General features: G+C 53.9%; 2 protein-coding genes across 2 annotated transcripts in view; one reads left to right on the forward strand and one right to left on the reverse strand.

Moving 5' to 3' along the window:
- Positions 1-19,498, forward strand: part of LOC125428777 (zinc finger protein OZF-like) — a 798,123-nt gene that overhangs the window by 518,440 nt on the left and 260,185 nt on the right. The window lies entirely within an intron of this gene.
- Positions 1-19,498, reverse strand: part of COL11A2 (collagen type XI alpha 2 chain) — a 79,638-nt gene that overhangs the window by 55,328 nt on the left and 4,812 nt on the right. Inside the window, exons 3-11 of the mRNA XM_048490833.1 lie at positions 16,476-16,686; positions 14,051-14,213; positions 13,830-13,967; positions 12,305-12,412; positions 7,345-7,491; positions 6,255-6,419; positions 3,813-3,872; positions 1,074-1,115; positions 880-942 (exon numbers count right to left, since the gene is read on the reverse strand). Coding sequence (XP_048346790.1) covers positions 880-942; positions 1,074-1,115; positions 3,813-3,872; positions 6,255-6,419; positions 7,345-7,491; positions 12,305-12,412; positions 13,830-13,967; positions 14,051-14,213; positions 16,476-16,686 — 1,097 coding nt within the window. The remainder of the gene's footprint in view (positions 1-879; positions 943-1,073; positions 1,116-3,812; positions 3,873-6,254; positions 6,420-7,344; positions 7,492-12,304; positions 12,413-13,829; positions 13,968-14,050; positions 14,214-16,475; positions 16,687-19,498) is intronic.

Below are 19,498 nucleotides of genomic sequence, written 5' to 3' on the forward strand. Positions count from 1 at the left end.
ACCCTTTAGCCTTGCTAACTGCTAATTCAGTTCTAGCCGGTTGCCCAGAGAATCCACATCGGGAAGATTTATGATGCGATTCACACCTTTTCACCTCTTCCTTTTTTTACCACCTGAAAAAATCCTGACGGGTTTCACCCTGGTGTTGGCCACTAACTTGGATGGCTTTAGAAGGGGCTTGGACAGATTGATGGAGGAGAAGTCGATCTATGGCTCCCAATCTTGATCCTCCTTGATCTGAGGTTGCAAATGCCTTAACAGACCAGGTGCTCAGGAGCAGCAGCAGCAGCAGAAGGCCATTGCTTTCACCTCCTGCATGTGAGCTCCCAAAGGCACCTGGTGGGCCACTGTGAGTAGCAGAATGCTGGACTAGATGGACTCTGGTCTGATCCAGCAGGCTCCTTCTTATGCTCTTATGAGGGGCAGGCCAGATGACTGATGGGGCCCAGCCCCCTTCTGCCCCCACCGTGGCCACGGGCCTGGACTCCACACTCCCTTCCTCAGACACGGCAAGAGAGACATGCAGGACACAAGACCATATCCGGGGCCCACTCTTGCAACCCACAGAAGGCAGGCAGCACGTGGAGGTGAGAACGTGGAGCTTCACAAAACGGCCTTGGGGAGAGATGGGCGTGGTTCTTTCCAGCCGAGGATGACTCCCCGTGGCTGCGGGCAGAAGCCTCTTTCCTGTCGCCCATCTCCAGGTCCTTCTGAGTGGAAGTGCTGCCGGGGGCTGAAACTGAGACCCCTGACCCCCAGTCCCTCCCAAAGAGGGGGGCTCTCCCACCTGTCCTGACATCACGGAACCGGGGCCCCTTTCCACACCTGCTTGTGCCCACGTGGCACTCCTCTCTGTGGAAATGTCCTGCCCCTACTCACCCGCTCGCCCGAGTCGCCAGGAGGTCCGGGTGGGCCCTGGGTGCCCGACGGCCCACTGATACCCTGCAGGGAAGACCAGAGAGGCGCCCTCAGTCACAGCCCCTGGACAAGAGGAGCCAGGAGGTGGGTTTGAGGCCTCCCCAGCCCCCTCGCCCTCCCCCCCCAGACGTGGCACAGCCCCCTCGGGCTCTTACCGGGGGTCCTTCGGGGCCAGGGGGACCTTCGACCAACATTCCCTGCAAAGGAAGAGGGAGAAAGATGCCCACACAGGAGGTTACCAAACCAATTCGGCCGGGCAGCCCCCTTCTCCTCTGGCCGCCCAATGGCCAGGAACACATTTTCTCTCTTTCACTTCGCATGAAAGAGGCCCTTGTTTGTAACCCCCCCACCCCCACCCCCACCCCACGAGAGATGAGGCTGCGATTGCAGGCCTATTCCGAGATAAGCTCTGAGCATCTAAGCAAAGAACCCCAGAGACTTTGAGCCTGGCTGACGAACCGGGGGGGGGGGGGGGGAGGTCACACACAGATTGATGTGCCTTTCCAGAGACCTTTTGACACCCCCCCCCACAGAGGTAGCCATGAAATCCAGAACTCGAGGGTCAGCGTCCCCCCCATCTCAGCCCCACACCCTCATGAGAATATGTGAGGAGTGTGATGCCCACGCCTGCCCCCTTAGACTATTAGGATTTTTTAAAGCCATCTTGCAATTTAACTGGTTTAAAAACTGGTTTCAGTATTTATATCTGCATTTGTGATTTCGTCCTGTTTTTATTATGTCTTTATTGTGTATTTATTTTATGCAAAGCCGCCTCGGGCCCTTCGGGAGAGTGGGCGGGGCATAGATGTAAAAAACAAACATGCAGCAGAAGGTGAAGTCCAGGGCGACCGCCATCCCGGGACAACGACGGGCAGTCCGAGCCAGATGTTCAGAGATGCCTGAAAGGGGTGGATCCAGCGTGAGAGCCAGCGTGGGGGCATCAGGATCCGGGGGATCCAGGTTCGAATCCACATCCCGCCACGAAGCTCCCTAGGTGACTCTGGGCCAGTCACAGACTTCTGGTCCAACCTAGCTCACAGGAGGATGCTGGGAGCCACTTCGGGGGCCCCATTGGGGAGAAAAATGGGGTCATCCATGAAGTAAACAAAAATCAGCTTTCAGAATTCACACAGTGCCCTTATAAGGTGACCAGATGGTCACCTTTGTGATCTGGGACAGGGAAGCGGCCGCACGCGCACGCGCGCACAGCCGCAGAAGGACACTGCCTTCTGGGGCTTGCCGTTTCCCACCCTGTGACAGTGCAGGCTTTCAGTGCAGAACAGCTCTTCTGTGGCAAACGTGACAGGGCAGCAAACGGCAAGCCCCAGAAGGCCGGGCGCTCCTGCGGCCGGGCGTGCGGGAGGCTGCCGCACTGCCTTGCGCCCCAGAAGGCAGTGCGGCAGCCTCCCAAAAATCGGGACAATTTGCAGAACCCGCGGGACGCGGGACAAATTGTTTAAAGGCGTGACGGTCCCGCCAAAAGCGGGACGTCTGGTCAGCCTATGCACTTATGAAGCGCCAGGATTCCTCTGAAGTAAGATGGGGCGACAAGTTCCTCGCCCTCCCCTACGGAGAAGACACGCTCCCGGCACTTGTGGGGTGGGTGGGCTGTTGTAACAGTCCCAACTGAACGGAAGAACCTCTTTGAAGGCCACCTCTTCCCACTCAAACGTGCCTTCCAACCAAGACCAGCATCAAGGCCCTGATTTGCAGGGCCCCCTCTCTTATGACACGGGGAGGGAACGGCCACCGGAGGCAGGGGCTTCTCTGCGGTGACCCCTCAGGCATGTGATACGCCCCCTCCCATAGCCGAGCATCTGCGTTTTTGTTGGCAGGTGAAAACATCTTTATTGGCACGGCTAGATTCGAGTCCAAGAGAGCAACAGGATACCAGGGGTAGGAGCTTTGAGAGTCAAGGGTTCCTTCATCAGGGACAAGTCCAAATGGGGGTCTCCAAGTACTTCTCTCCCAGTCAGAAGGTGGGGGGGTGGCAAAGGAGGGAGTCAGGGATATGCAGAAGGTAAAAAAAGGAATCAAGTAGATTCAGGGGGTTTAGAGGAGAAATGGTAGAGGGAAAATGCCCCGATGGGTTCCTCCTCTGCTGAATCCTTTTTGCCTTCTGCATATCCCTGACTCCCTCCTTTGCCGCCCCCCTCCCACCTTCTGACTGGGAGAGAAGGACTCGGTATCCCCGTCTAGGCTTGAACTTATTTTAGGTAATCCTTGACTCCTCAAAGCTCCAACACCCCCCAGAGCGTCTTGCCCCCGGACTCAAGGAAATTTAAGTCTTTTCGTGAGGAAGAAAGCTTGGATGTATATCCCAGCTTCTCACACCTTGTGAGGCAGGTGGGGCTGAGAGAGTTCCGAGAGAGCTGTGACTGGCCCAAGATCACCCGGTAGGCTTCATGCGGAGGAACAGGGGAACAAATCCAGTTCACCAGATAAGAGTCTGCTGCTCATGTGGAGTTGTGAGGAATCAAACCCGGTTCTCCAGATCAGAGTCCTCCGCTCTCAACCAGGACCCCAGGCTGGCTTTCAGTGCAGAAGAGCTCTTCTGTGGCAGACGAACTTCACTTGCCCAGGTGCTCCGGTGGCTACCCTACGGGGGCCCCTCCCCCACAGGGACAGTGCAAATCCCATCGCCCTCTTCTCCAGCAAAGGGTGACGTTGCACTCAGTCTGCACAGCCAACGTCTGGCTCCTCTACTCTGGGGGAAACACGGACCTCCTTGGCTCTGAAGTGCGGACAAAATGGCCGGCTGCTTGTGGGTGCCCTGAAGGGGGAAGACCCCACAGCCCCCCCTTCAATAGGGAGTCCTACCCAGGGGCCAGCTCCGTGCTCCTTCCCTTGAGCCCCCACCCCAGTCTCCGCGCCCCCTCCCCCGCAGGACCTACCGGTTCAAGGACCGCCGGCTCTCCCTTCTCTCCCTTGTAGCCACGGGCTCCTCGCACTGCCTGTGGGTAACACACATGTAACCAGAAAGAGGGGTCCAGTCAGTATATTGGAGCCACATGTGCACGCTCCCCCTCGCCGCACACACCGTGTGTGTCCCCCCCCTTCAGGGAGCCAGGGGCCTGCCACAGGGTGGGGGCTGGGGGAGCCTATTTTGCCCCACATTTCGCAAACGGCCTCAAATTTTTACCATTGTTCATTATTCAACAGTTGATAAGATTTGCAATTTGTTTTAATTCATCATGTCTTTGTAATATTTTTTACAGGGAGGGGGCTCAAAATCAGAGGGTGGCCCCGGGGTCTCTGGACCTCAGAGAGACCCTGCAGGGCACCCAAGGGAGGGGTCCTCTCCAGCCAGCCCCAGCCAGGGAGACCTAGGGGTTTGGAGGGAATGGAGGCGCTTCTCTGTGCAGCCGGAAACCTGGCCTGCGGTTCTCATTTGCTGCTTTGCTGTGGACCCATGAGTGGAAAATGGTCGATTACAAGCACAAGTTGCCCTCCCCCCCACCCCCAGTTGAAATGCTTCCCCCAATTCGGTTGCGTGGACTTGAGTCTGAGCCGAAATAATTGAGTAAAGGCCGAGTGTGGCCCCGGGGACTGAGTGTGGAGCAAAATGCCGAATTCGACCCCTTCTGCACGTGCAGAATAATGCACTTTCAATCCACTTTGCAGCTGGATTTCACTGTGCGGAAGAGCAAAATCCACTTACAAGCAATTGTGAAAGTGGATTGAAAGTGCGTTATTCTGCACGTGCGGAAGGGGCCGAAGAGCCGGGCGATCTCACAACGCAGAACTGGGTAAAACTCTGCTGCTAAATACACTGACATAAATCAGAGAGCTTCAGATCGTCCCTCGCAAGGCAAGTAGCAAACCCCCCTCCAGATGTGCATATTGGAGGTGGGCAGGTCACCCCTGCATTGTGAAGGCCTTGTCATGTGGTCTCTGAGCCCAGGCCAGCCACACACGTGGATCAGGGCCACCACTAATGAGAAGTTAATTAAACGGTGAAGCGGGAATCAGCCTATGTATGGCGGGAGGGGTCTCCGCCTCCCAGGGAGGGAGGAGAGGAAACTGGGAAGGGGCACAAAAGTTCTCTGGCCTCAATAAAACGGTCACTGCAGACCTACTGATGTGTTCCAGGGCTTGCAAGGCTGGTTTTTAGGATGCCCTGTTCGAAATAAGACAAAATAATCCCAGATATTTTGGCCCCTTCAGGGTCTCTCTCCTCAGTCAGAGGGGCCAAGCATTTGGGGACGTGGGTGCCCTTCCAAGGTGGTAGCGTGGCATGCAAGTTACCAATGTCCCATTTGGGGGCTTCTGCCCTGCCCCCAAACTGGTAATTGAGGCCAGCGCTAGGACCATCCTAGGAGAGGGGGTGGGGCTATCATAGGGATGGCCCTGCAGCGTGATGACATCACTGGGCACACGATGACATCACGGAATGGGAAGGGGGCGTTGAACGGACTCCACACTGCGATCGCCAGCCCTTCTGAGCACATCCCACAAAACGACTGCTGCAAATGTCAACGGGCAAAGAACGGAGAGTGATGTCATCACAGGAAGTGACATCATCAAGGAAACAGGACACCACGGGAGGCAGGAAACAAATAATAGGGGAGTCCCACACCACAAAACAGCTGAAAATAGTTAGTGGCCACCACATAGCAAGCATGAAACCAGCAGGAAATGAAGACAGGAGAGCAGGACACAGGGGGTCACCAGATCCAGGGTTGGGATGGAGCCCAGGAAGGACACGGACCTCCGCAGTGGGGCACCAGCAGGCCACGGAAAATCCCCCCTCCTCCACCAAAGCAGCCATTTTCCCCAAGGGGGGTGGTTTCTGCAGTCTGGAGGGGAGCTGTGATTCTGGACAATCCCCAGGTCCCACCTAGAGCTGGCATCCCTGGGGTCTCCACAGAAAACAGGAAGTGACCTCATGTGGAATAGGAAGCAGCCCCTCCCACACAGGGCGGTGGCAGAGGTGACAGGAAACGACAGCCTCTAACAGGAAGGGCCACATTAGACAGGAAGTGACAAAAGCAAATTGTAGCTGCAGCCACACAACGACAAAACAGGTAAAACTGAGACACGACAAACAATAAGAAACACACACTGCAAACAAGATGAGCGAACCAGAAGCGACGTCACAACTTTGCAGCCGACGGCACCAACTAAATTAGGGGGGGAAACAGCCACAAACAGATAAAGGACTCTGGATGAAGTCCAACAGCAGCCAGTAGCGAGAGGAAGTGACATCACAGAACTCAACGACAACAAACAGGAAGCAGCTCCTCCGGACAGGAAGACGTAGCAGAACCACGACATCAGAGCAGAGGAAGAGCGCCCACCGCAGAAGGGCCCGGATCCCACCAGGCTCCACTTACGCCTCCACTGGGTGGGGTCTCGGCTGAGAGCACCGGGCCCAGCTCGGACGGCTCAGCCCCCTGGCCATGATTAGCCCGACCATATTCATACTCCGGATCCACTCCGGGCACCTCCTCTTGTGCGAACACGTCCTCCTGGGCAGGACGGGGCCCAGGAACGTCCTCCTGGTACCCCACAAGACAAGAACCCAACAGCACATTAGAGGAGACGCTGGCACCAGACCCAAGACCCATCGGGGCCCACCGTTTCCAGAGAAGAACCACACCTGCAGCTCAGCACCAGAGATCCCAGCACCCCACAGCTGTCTGTCCTGCACCACTGCCCCCCCCCTTCCTGAACACCTCTGGATCCTGCCCAGCTGCCCCAACCAGCAAAGGTCTCGGTTCACCGCCCAGAAACAGGCTGGGGAGCAGCCTCGGCCAGGGATGCCCAACCTCTGGACTTCTGACACAGCCAGGCACAAACCGGCTGCCCCGGCGCACACAGTGGAGATTTCTGTGTTGTGCCAGCAGCAGCTGCCAAAGCAACCTGCTCAAAAGCCTGCACGCGCCAATTAAATCTCCAGTGGCCAATCAGAAGCCTTAAATGCCCCTCCTGGCCTCGCCCACTTTCCAAAAGCACTTGAGGGGCACCAGAAGAGGCGTCAGCGGGCACCACATCGAGGACTCCTCCCGTGGTGGGATTCGGCAGGCCCGCACCACTTCGGCAGAACCGGTTGTTAAAATGGTGCTTGTAAACAACCGGTTGTTAAATTTGTGGAAGGCTTCCACGGCCGGATTCAGCTGGTTGTGGTGGGTTTTCCAGGGGGCCGTGTGGCCGTGGTCTAGTGGGTCTTGTTCCTAACGTTTCACCTGCATCTGTGGCTGGCATCTTCAGAGGTGTATCACAGAGGGAAGTCTGTTACACTCTGAGTCCAGACTTCTCTTATAACAGATGCAGGCGAAACGTTAGGAACAAGATCCACCAGACCACGGCCACGCAGCCCGGAAAACCCACCACAACCAGTTGTTAAATTATATGAATCCCACCACTGGGCCCCTCCTCTAGCGCCTCCTCCCTCACATACCAGGGAAGGGGGCCATTTTTTACCTCTACCTGTGGCGATGGGGATGCAGGAGGGGGCGCCTCCCCCGGGGGGCTCTCGTCCCAATAGTTGCCCTCAGCGCCGGGTGGGGGGGTGTACTCGTGGTACTCGTGAGCCCCCCAGGGCTCCTCTGTGGGGAGCGGACCCACATCCTTGGGTGGTGGTTGGTTACCAATGAGCACATGAGGAGGTGGAAGGAAGGAAAGTCGCCGAGACGCATATGGAACGTGGGTGGGTGGGTGGGAGCAGAGAGGGTGGAGGGAGGCGGGTTGAATCGATGAGCGGAGCGGAAAAGGTGACGAGTCGGAAAAGACAGAGGCAGGAGAAGAAGAAAAGAGAGAGAGAGAGAGAAGTGTAATTAGTACAAATGTGTTCTCTTGTGCCCAGGAAGCAGAAGAGTCCCCCTCCTAGATCATTTTCCCCCCAGGGAACAAATTGATCTGGGGGGGGGGGGGGCAGAACCATACCTCTCACTGGAATAAAGAAGCCAGCATTGTATGGGCGGCGTGGGGTGGGGGTGACCATGTTTGGGAAGGGAAATGCAAGAGAAATGGAGAGCCAGAACTTGGAGGGGGGGGGGCAGGGAGCACCAAGTCCAAAAGTTTCCTGGCTCTGTGGGGCCATTCCTCTTGCCTGGGACACCTTCCCAACGACCCACATCTTGGGAACATGCATGACACGGTTAACGGAGACGCTGTTGCACACAGATGTGGGGGACAGACACACACACACACACACACACAGAGAGACATGGATGGAAGAGGGGGGGGGAGTGTGTTGGGGGAGAGGGCAGCGTTCCCAGCCCCTTCCCCCAGGATCCCAGGCCGTGCCCAGCACCGGTCTGGATCCTTTCCTGTTGCTCTACCTGCTGGTAGCTGTTGCCCGGCTTCCGGACTCCGCCAGCGCCGGCGTAGGCCTGGCTCCCACTTTTGCCCGGAGATGCGGCTTGGTGGCTTCAGGATTTGCCCTCGAAGCCAGCTTTAAAGTTATGCTGCCGCTGGCCCTCGCCAGTTAGGCTCCCTTGCTGCTGCCAGAGGGGTTTCCGCGTTGCCGAATGCACTTCCCGTGGTTGGGGGACTTCCCGTTGCCGGGATATTTCGAGCTACTGGGGTACTTCCCGTTTTTGCTCCCCGTCTTGGCATAGCTGGGCGATGTGCCCATGAGCTGGCGTTTCTGGGGCTGCTTCGGTTTGGGCGCGGTGGGGGTCTTGGCCTTGGGCGCTTTCTAGTGACGATGGCAGCGGAGGAAGAGATGAAGGTCATGGTGGTGGTGATGATGATGATGAATGATGAATGATGAAGAAAAGACGCAACAGACACAGGAAGCAAAGACAAACCGAGGGGTGTGAGTCTCGCAGTAGCGACAGCCCTGGGGGCTGGTTGCCTCCCAACTGCCCCCCCCCCCATAATCCGCCCTTCCCTCCTTCACCCTGCCTGGCACCAGACCACGAAACTGAGTCCAACCGTCCGACATGTTAAGCAGAGCCTGAGTCTGGGTAGTGTCGGAGCATGTGCAGAATACCTCTGCCAGGGGAGTCAAGTGGTCACCAAAGCCGGCTTTCTCAGCCGACGCATTTGGCTGCGGGTGATAAGCAAAGCAGCCTGGCGGACCCACTTTCAGGAAGAGCTTTGATCCAGCAGCAGCCCTGCCCTCCGCCCCCCCCCCGGACCCCCCCCCATCATTTTGCTGCTCTTCCATTCCTGTACCATTCTCAGATTAGCCCACCACTAACTATTTTTGCTGTTACAATTTGGTCCTTTCTGCACAAAACTTTTAAAACGTTTTGAGGCAGGAAATAAAACATCTCCTCCACGGAGTTCCGCACTGCTTCCCCCCCCTTTATGTTCCCAAAACATTTCATTTCTAGCCTCAAAATTTTTTAAATGAACCCCCCTTTTAAAATTAATGTTTAGCCTGAAACATCAAAGTGTTTTTCACTTGTGCAATCTGCTTACTATGTTTCCCGTGCTGTTCCTGAACTTCCTCCTCTGGGCCATTTTCTGAGCTCACTCTTCATTCCCCCTCTCCTGTTTTTTAAGCATTTTAGTGAGTTTCTTCAGGGGGGGGGGGGTAATCTTCAAGATTGTTTATACAAAGTTTGGAGAGTCTCGGCATGAAGCTGTGAAGCCTGCAACCATCAATCCATCAACTAGCTTTTTTTAAAAAGGGGGGGGACACCACGTAACAGTGGCCATGAATTGTTTCGAGCAGTCGAGCGTGGGCATTCATCAGGGTAAAGAGGGGGACTGAAAACATTTTCCAAACTTTTTAGGAGATTTGTGCAGAAAAGGTCATTGTTGTTATGACTGGAAGAGGTTCTGGAAATGCGGATTAAGAGAACGGGACCCAAACGGTTCATACAAACAGACGGTGCATTTGAAGAAATTCGGAAGACGCTGCCGTTTCTGCAAGGAGGATTGTGGAGTTGCTGCTGGGGGCGGGGGGGGGGAGCTTTTTCTTAGAGGCTGAGCTCTGCAGAGCCCCACAGAGACCAGCAGGGTTTTCAGGGCGTCGGCCTGGCAGAGTCGAGCTCCTTTTGCCAGATACCAACGTTTGGACGCTCAAACCACAAAAATCTTCTTGCCGTGTGGAGAGAGACTGGACCTGAATTGAGCTCTTCTACTGCAAACCAACACGGCCGCCTTCCTGAAACGAAGCTTAGGGGCTGGGATCCCACGCAGGCCATTTAACAAACAAATACATTTACAAGGTCTCATAGTGAAGGTTTTAAACGTATGCGGTTCTTAGTCTGTTGCGCACTCAGAGTCCCAGTTGTCTGGGGGCAGGGGGGGGACTTCTAAACATGTGAAATAGTAAATCAATCAGCAAGAGACCTGCGGCAGCTCAGACACCTCTTGGGCTGGGGGGGGGGGTGTGAGTTGGGGTCAGGCACGTGGCCAAAGAATCTCCAGTGTACAAATGGCACACGCACACGCTAAGAGTGTGCCCTCTGCTTCACCAGCACACGCCGACTCCACTCCCCAGCCTGAAGGGAAGGGGGTGCCGGAACGTCTCTTGCGCCTCTCTGTGTCTGCTAAGAACATTTTTAAAGGGCATTTTCAGGACACTCTCTGGAAAAACAGGATTCCTCTGAGTGGGAAATGTTAGATGTGACAACCAGCAGTCTGTCTGCAAAGAAACGCTGCTGGAAGGAAACCAGTTTTTAAAAAAAAAAAAAAAAAAACACTGGGAAAATTCTGTTGACGGGATCCCTGGCAAACCCCGCAAGCAGCCTGGATTCAGTCCGCTCGAGTCAGACTGCGAAGGGCTCGGAGCGAAGTTGTTGACCGCAGCCAGGAAGGTAAGAACAGCGACGTCACTGGCAAAGCACGTCCTTCCCGTTCGTGAATGGACAGGGCCCGTCAGTCTGGATGTGGCCAAGACGTGGAAACAGGCCTGTGCCGTGGCCATCTTGGACAGGACAGCCCAACATCTGGGCACGGTGGCAAGGTTTCCATCCCAGGCTGGTCCCTTTGGCACACCCCCCCCCCCCCGCATCCAGGATTACCCAGCAGCGTCCTGGACAAACTCTGCTTCTTATCCTGCCTGCTGTGGACTGGAAGGTGTGAAGCCCACGGCTGTGGCTGCTGGCCCCGTGTTAGGCGTGGGCACGACGTTTCAACTCAAGAAACAGGGGGCAGGCGAAGGCTGCCGTCACTCTGGCCGATGCCGCCTCTTTCAGGGAGGACTTCCCAAGTCCCATCTTTTGGATAAAAGAAATGCATGCTATGTGGGCAACTGGAGACCCGCTGCGTTTCTCCCACCTGTGGATTTGCACGGGAAATCTCTCAGGATCTCAGTGACCAGGGGACACAGAGTCGTGGGTTCAAACTACAAGGAAAGAGATTCCACCTAAATATTAGGAAGAGCTTCCTGGCGGTCAGGGCTGTTTGACAGGGGGATTCGGTGGGAGGTGGAGTCTGAGGTTTTGAAACAGGAGCTGGGTGGCCATCCGTCGGGAGTGCTTTGATTGTCTGTTCCTGCATGGCAGGGGGTGGGACTGGATGGCCCTTGATGGCCCTCTCCTCCAATTCTATGATTCTGTAAAGCTGTGACTGCTCTCAACTGCCCCAGCTAAGCTCCTCAGGGTTGCATAGGCCCTAGACCAGTGGTGGCAAACCTTTGGCACTCCAGATGTTATGGACTACAATTCCCATCAGCCCCTGCCAGCATGGCCAATTGGCCATGCTGGCAGGGGTTGATGGAAATTGTAGTCCATAACATCTGGAGTGCCAAAGGTTCGCCACCATGGTCCTAAACATCCCTATGTGGGCACATTCTTCAGTTGCCCTGCATCATGGGCTCTGTAGTCTGCAAAGAACTGCTTGCAGATCAACTGTGATCAAACAGGGTCTCTCCCTCAGTGGAATATGAGAGACAACGTACATATTGTCGTGAATATGATAGATTATTTTGAAAACCCTCCAGGAAAAATTATGGAGACGAACTCCCAGGCTGCAGCGCTGGCTTTAAAAAACAAAGCAAAGCTATACCCGGGGTCCGCAACCTGCAGCTCCCCAGATGTTCATGGACTACAATTTCCATCAGCCAATGGGGCCATGCTGGCAGGGGCTGATGGGATTTGTAGTCCATGAGCATCTGGAGAGCCGCAGATTGCCGAACCCTTGGCCTATACCATAGTGGTACAGCCCCTACCAAACAGTCACACACATCCCATCCAGCAATAGCCGCTGGCCTCATCCTTCTCCATCCACCTGGGAAAAAAATCAAGGTTCAAACTGGATTCTGCCACCGCAAACTTTGCAGGGGGGCCGGGTGGGGTGGGGGAGAGGACCAAAAATGCCAGCCAGACAGTTGTAGAGAAGGACGAAACAGATGAACAGACGTGGACGGATGAACGTGGATGGATGAAGGTGGGTGGGTGGGACAAACAGACGGATTCCACAGCCACAGGAGGACAACAGACAGATGTTCTGGGGGGAGGAGCAGCTGTCCCCCCTTTACCTGCTCACTGGCTCCCCCCGGAGGCAGCAGGGGAGAATCCGTCCCACCTTGTCTAGGCCCATAAAAGAAGGCATACCCGTAATAATCCTCCACGTCCTCCGCAGGGTGCTGAAGAAAAGCAAGAGACGTGATTCTTCCTCCTCCTCCCCCTTTTTTATCCGAGGGTTTGTGGCTGCCAGCCTCAAGGAAGGCCCAAAGCCCCTGGCCTCGGGGGGGGGGGGGGCAAAACAGCTTGGGGGGGGGAGCGGAAGACGAACCTTCTCCTTCCTTCCTACAGATTGAACTGGCAGCTTCCAGTCCTGGAGAAAGACTCGGGGTATTTTGGGGGGTGGGTGGGGGGGTGAGATGAATGCATCAAAGCGGCCGCTGGTCCTCCGAACTGCTTTGGGGGCCAAAGAAGCCCTCCTGGATCGGGAGGATTCAGGGCTGGGAGGGGGGGGACCTCCCACTTCCGGAAGAGCTCTGTGTAGACTTAGTGGCACGCACAGAAGTCCAGGTCAAGAGCGTGGAGGGTGGGATGGCATCCCCAAAGCTGAGAAGCCACCGGTCCCGTTTTAGGGGTGGCAGTTTGACCTCTGTGGGCGTGGAGGTCCCCCCCGGCCAGCCAAGGCAAACACCCGCCCCCCCGGGCCTCTCCTTGAGCCCCAGAGTGGCCTCGGCGGGTGGGCCCGTGGTGGCAGTGGCCTCTGTACGTCCAGGAGCCGGAGGAGAGGGAGTCAGCTAGTAGCCAGCCCTAGGTAGCTTCAAGCTTGCAGGCACTGTGGGGACGGGACGAGGCAGCCCCTCCCTCTTTGAGTCTCCCACCTCCCTGCCCGGCTGCTCTGACATTCTAAAAAATGAACAAACTCCAGGCTCGTCGTTTTCAAGCAGCTACTCTGCCTTTTGCGTGCTGTGGAGCTGCCCTCCAGGGGACGGTGCAGACTATCCGCCTGCTGCCTGCGTCGTCCTCCTTCCTCTGCGATGTTTCACAGGTCGTGTCTAACCACTCTTGCTTTCTTTTAAATCCCAGTAATCACACACACACACACACACACACACGGTTGCCTGGTTCATCGAATGGCTGCATCCACGTTCACTACGTAGCCCCTCTTGAGTCCCAGTGAGGAAGGTGAATGGCCGACACACACCCACCGTTCCGAACATCCTACGCCACTCTTTCCAAAGTTCCCAAACTGCTGTGCCAACGGGGGGACCTGGGAACGCCCACGCCCCGGGGTGGGAGCCTGGGGGGTTTGGGGGGCAACCGGGCAGGACCTGCGCCAGGAACCTTAGGGGTGGGGCCGCCCCCCACCAGCTCCCTCCCCAGCTCCTCTGTACCCAATGAGCCCCCCACGTACGCCTCTCTGAGCAGGTGGGCTTTGCTCCACCTGGCCCCCCAGACTCCTCTCCCGCATCCCACTGCTTGAGGGAAGACGGGCCTTTCGCTGGGTGGCCCTCACTGTGCCCGCTGCCAGGAGGGGAGGGATGGGCATCAGCCCCCCTGACACTGCCCCCCCCCGCCCCCCAGTCCAGCCCTGCAGCGCACCTGAGGTCTGCTGGGCCTCTGCTGGGCCTCTTGGGCTTGGGGCTTGTGGGGCGCCCTGTCGCAATCGGGGCTGTAGTGGTCGCAGTAGTCGTAGGCAGCTTGGGGGCTGGAGGAGATCAGCAGCTGCTGGATGTCACCCTGCAGGGAGAGAAGGGCGTCAGCCGAGCCTGGTCCTCGGGTGGGGTGGGGAGGGGAGAAAGGGCCAGGGAGGGGGGCCCTACCTCGAAGACCTCCTCGTCTAGGAGGCGGGTGCCGAAGACGGTGATGCCGCGGGTGTCGATGACCGGCTGGCTGCCGGAGGCCGGGCAGCTGCACATCTTCTTCTTGCAGTCCAGAAAGAGGGTCACCTGCTTCTTGCTCACGCTCAGGGCCACTCGATGCCACCTGGGAGGAGGGAGAGGAAGGAGGAGGAGGAGGAAGAGGAGGAGAGCTTGGATTTATGCCCCCCCCCCCCGCTCCTGTGAAGAGTCTGAAGGCACCTTACAAAAACTCCTTCCCTTCCTCTCCTCACAACAGACACCCGGTGAGGTGGGTGGGGACAGCAGAGTTCTGAGAGAACTGAGGCTGCCCCGAGGCCGTCGGCAGGAGCGGAGAAACAGACCCAGCAGACAAGACTATTTATGTCCACTTCTTCAGAATAAATCCTGGGGTGCAGAGCTCACTTATGAGAGAACCTTCTTTCTTACAGCTCAAGGAATCTCAGCGAGTAGCTGGTCCATCCCTGCATGAAGAAGTCTTTCCCTCTGTCCTGAATCCGCCACGACACCTTTGGGGACATCCAGCTCCAGCACTGCTGGTTGTCTCCCCTCCCCCTCCCCCACCCCCACCCCCATTATTTCAGTTCTGTGCTCAGGACACACACCCCGGGAGGGGCAGCCAGCTGAGCGTGGGGGGCTCTGGCTGCACCCCGGAGGGAAGAGAAATGCCCAGGCAAATGTGGCCCCTCCCAATAACTGCAAGGAGCAAAAAAGTTGGAGGGAGGGGGGGAACGGGGACCCCTCCAAATCGTGCAAGACACCCCCAGGCTCTGCTCTAGAAGTTTCCAGAGCATTGAAGGTTGACAGAGCTTCCCTTCACTGAGTTAGATGGGGAAATGTTACCTCCCCCCCTCCAGAAGGCGAGGCCGTAAAAGCTCCCCCTTCGTCCCTCCGCCAGCAGGATTTGTTCAGAGAACCCAGACAGAGTTATCAGCAACTCAGATTTCTCTGCTGTTGTTGAGCCCTCAACGTTTTTCAAGCCCTGACCGAGAGAGCCCAGAATCCATGGTGGCGAACCTTTGGCACTCCAGATGTTATGGACTACAATTCCCATCAGCCCCAATTGGCCATGCTGGAAGGGGCTGATGGGAATTGTAGTCCATAACATCTGGAGTGCCAAAGGTTTGCCACCACTGGATCTTGTCAGGTCTTGGAAGCAGGATTGACCACCAGTATTTTTCTCCTCCTTCCAGCTTCTGTCCCTGACATCCATTCATCCACGAATCAAGAAACAATGAACAGTTCAAGGGTTGGGGAGGGGGGTGGGGTCGACAGGGATGGGAAATTAAGACCTCTTCTTCCATTTGCAGGTTTGTTTTTACGACGGCCACAGGTGTGTTGTGAAATGACAATAATAAAAATTAAAATAAGAGAGGGAGCAGTGGATGTGCCCGCAAAATGGAAACCTGTGATCCACCTCGCCTCCCCCCCCCCCATCCAGAAACACAAGGACGGACCATGAATCAGCCCCTTATTCCTGGATGCTGTAAATCCGGGAGCAGATGCCGAAAACGAAGCCGTGCTTTGAACATCTGGAGAGCAATTGACAGGTTTGGCAAATTAAAAAAACAATTAAAAAAAAGCAGGAAGCAGAGGGACATTTGCTGACAGGAACTTACTCCTAAGTAAACGTATAGTAGGTTGGCTGGGCACTGCTGGGTGTGCCTGAAGAACGGGGCACTGTGCAATACCCCCTTTACACGTCTGCTCGGTGTAGTGGAGCCAATGTGGTGATGTGGTTAAGAGGAGCGGTGGACTCTTATCTGGTAAACTGGGTTTGTTTCCCTTCTCCTCCCCACAAGGCGGGCTTGGTGACTTTGGGCCAGTCACGGTTCTCCCAGAACTCTCTCAGCCCCACCCGCCTCACAAGCCGTCTATTGTGGGAAAGGAACTTGTAACCCCCTTTTGAGTCTCCTTGCAGGAGAGAAGGAGGCCGGGTATCAAGCCAGACTCTTCTTCTTCTTCGCCTCCCGGCTTCCTGGCACAATCCTGCAGAGGCCAAAAATGATCCTCTGGGGGCTCAACCCGACCAACAGCCCCTCAGGCGACGTTTCTCCCTCAACTGGCCCTGCTGCCCTCAGGATAAACTTGGCCCGCTGGTTCCGGAAGTGGCTTCTCATAATGCCAAGAGGGGGACAGCTGGCCACCCAGTCGGCACCACAAAGAACCATGACCTGCTCTGACCCGGCTTCTTGATGAAACCGCCACAAAGGCCACCACCACCACCCCACCACCACCCGTGGCTTGGCTTTGGACCCTCACAGGCCAAGAGCTCTCCTTCCCTTTCGGCTCTCGTTCAGCAGCGAACTCTCCTGGCTGGGGACAACTCCAGTGGATGAACCACGGAAGACCACGAGGGGGGTGGGAGAAGCGGAAGACCGGCACTCACTTGCCATCGGCCAGGTTGACGCCACGGAAGATGGGGTAGTCCTCGGGGGCTGGGCGGCCGGTGTGGTCCTCATAGAGGAAGACGGGCGAGCGGCCGAGCTCCACGCCCAGCTGCTGGGTGCCGTGTTGGTTGTAGACGGAGAGCAGGAAGGCCTGCAGGCCAGACTTGGGCTTCACCAGCGCCATGATGGAGAAATCCTCGGGGAATTTACCTGGGGAGGGAAAAGGCAGGCTGAGGACAGGCAGCCGCACAGCTCAAGGGGACCCCCGGAGCCAGGGGGCTCCCCAGCAGAAAGACCCAGAAATCCATGGCGGGGTGGGTGGGTGGCGGCATTAGTTCCATGGGAATGTCAACTCAATGCATGGCAGCTGTGAAAAAGGCAAACTCTATGCTGGGGATCATTAGGAAAGGAATTGAAAATAAAACTGCAAGGATTGTCATGCCCTTCTATAAAGCCGTGGTGCGACCGCACTTGGAGTCCTGTGTTCAGTTCTGGTCGCCGCATCTCAAAAAGGATATTGAGGAGATAGAAAAAGTGCAGAGAAGGGCAACGAGGATGATTGAGGGACTGGAGCACCTTCCCTATGAGGAGAGGCTGCAGCGTTTGGGACTCTTTAGTTTGGAGAGAAGACCACGGGCTCTCAGACATCATGGCAAACGAGGGTGCAACGTTGCTTTTTGTGGGAGTTGCTCGCCTGCCTGGACTTGGGTGCCCTCCCCCCACTTCCTGACAGCACCCTGAGGGGGGGGGCATTTCTTGGGCACCTGCCAGGCTCTCTACATCTTTCCTGCAGCCCTTCCCGAACTGGCTGTGCTGTTTTCGGAAAGGTCAGAGCAAAGCCGGAGTGGGCCGCTGTGGGTGAGAAAGCTCAGCTCTTCCACATCTCCCCGTCCAAACTATTGGCCTTTTCCCCACCACCAGGGGGCTCTTCCGGTTCTCACAACCAGCAATACAACATCCCTGTAGTGTTGTAACATTAGGGCAATAAATGCTAGCAGGGCCATCTGGGTCTCTGCGTTACCAGAATTCATTTTTTTAAATTTTGTATTGTATAGAATGTTTATATAACCGTTACATACAATATATTTTATTCAAACTATACATTTTCCCGTTTTTTCCCCTCCCTCCCCCCCTTCTTTTTCCCGGTTGTTCAAGCAAGCAGCAGAAGGCTCATTCTCCGTGTTCTCTTCTCCCAGATCTCTTTGTTAAATCCGGCTTCTCTCATCCAGGTCTCAAACATTGTCCATATATTTATTTATTTATTTATTTTATTTTTTCAATTTATATACCGCCCGATCATAATGTCTCTTAATTTCTCTTGCCATAACATATTTTTTGCCATCATCTCAAAAATTTCTAACTGTATTTGTTCCCATACGTTTTCCAACCATTTTGAGATTGTCCATTTCTTATCATCTTTCCAGCCCAAGGCTATCACTGCATGGACAGCTCTGATCATAATTTTGTCCATTGGTCCCAGAGTTCTATTTACCCTTTAATTGTCTATTATTCCTACCATTAATAAATCATTATTTATGTCAATTTTCACTTTTACTAACTGTTCGGTATACTTCAGAATTTTTTCCCAAAACTTTTTTACCCCTTTACATTCTATCCACATATGGATGTCGTATGCTCCCTGTTCACCACAATGCCAACATCTTGGGCTCAATCCCTTAATCATATAGGCTAGCTGTATTGGGGTTCTATACCATTTAAGTATTACCTTTCTTTCCAGTTCCACATATTTTTCCATTTTTATCTTATTCATACTATCCATGATTCTTTCTATTTTTTCATCATCAACGAGTTTTTCTTTCTCCCATTTTTGCTTCAACATTCTCAACATAAAATCCTTATCTTTCAACATATATTTATAAACTAATCCCAATATCTTTCCTTTTAGTATTTCATGGCTCTTCAACCATTGAATTATTATACAGTCAGCTTTTATTCTGAATTTCTTTAATCTTTCCCAAATCCCTCTTAATACCAGCCAATTCTCTTTCCCTCCAATTTCTATTAGATTTTGTAATGATATAACCTCTCCTTCATGGACTAGATCTGCCACTTTTTGTATTCCTTTTTCCTTCAGGTTTTTTTTTATAGTTTTCCATCCTTCTTTTCCAATCACACTTGCCACTGGAGCATTGTCCAGGACGCCAGGCATCCATTTGCCTCTCCATTTTCCCCATTTTTCCATATTCACTTTTCTTGGGCCCATAACTCTTTGTTTTACATTTTTATAATCATTTGTATAAGTACCATATTTGCCTATTCCTTCATTTACTTCATTTTCAAACTTTATCCATTTTTCTATAGTATCTTCTTTTATGTTCATGAAACTTTTTATCTAGAATGCCTCAAAATATTCCTGTGTTTTCGGTATTCCCCATCCTAGAAGTTTATTTGGCATATATACTACTTTGTTCATTACTCTTGCATTTTTCTTATCAGACACCCATGCTTTCAGTTTCCCATCCCATTCCTCAAATTGTTTTTTAGTAATCTTCATAGGTAATGTTCTAAATAAATAAAACATTTTAGGTAATATACACATCTTTACTGCTTTAATTTCCCCCGTTATAGACAGGGTCTTGGACCCCCATTCTTTAATCTGTTTTTGTATTTTTTTCCATCTATTTTCGTAATTGTATTTAAACATCTTTTCTATTCTATTAGATATTATGATGCCTAGATATTTAATTTCCCTCTTCAATATCCTTTTATCAAACTGTTTCTTTTCTATATTTACACCCAATATTTCCGTTTTGTCCATATTGACAGTTAAACCTGAATATTTCTTAAAGTCTTCCAAAATTGTTTTCAACTCTTTCATTGTGTCAACTGGATTAGTTGTTATCAACAACACATCATCTGCTAACATATTTATTCTTATTTCTTCTTGATTTATTTTATATCCTTTTATTCGTCCATTATTTCTAATTCTATTGGCCAGAAACTTCATTGCCATCGCAAACAGGGACGGAGACAGTGGACAACCTTGTTTAACCCCCCTTCT

The sequence above is a fragment of the Sphaerodactylus townsendi genome, linkage group LG03 (assembly GCF_021028975.2).
Source record: "Sphaerodactylus townsendi isolate TG3544 linkage group LG03, MPM_Stown_v2.3, whole genome shotgun sequence".
Lineage (NCBI taxonomy): Eukaryota > Metazoa > Chordata > Lepidosauria > Squamata > Sphaerodactylidae > Sphaerodactylus > Sphaerodactylus townsendi.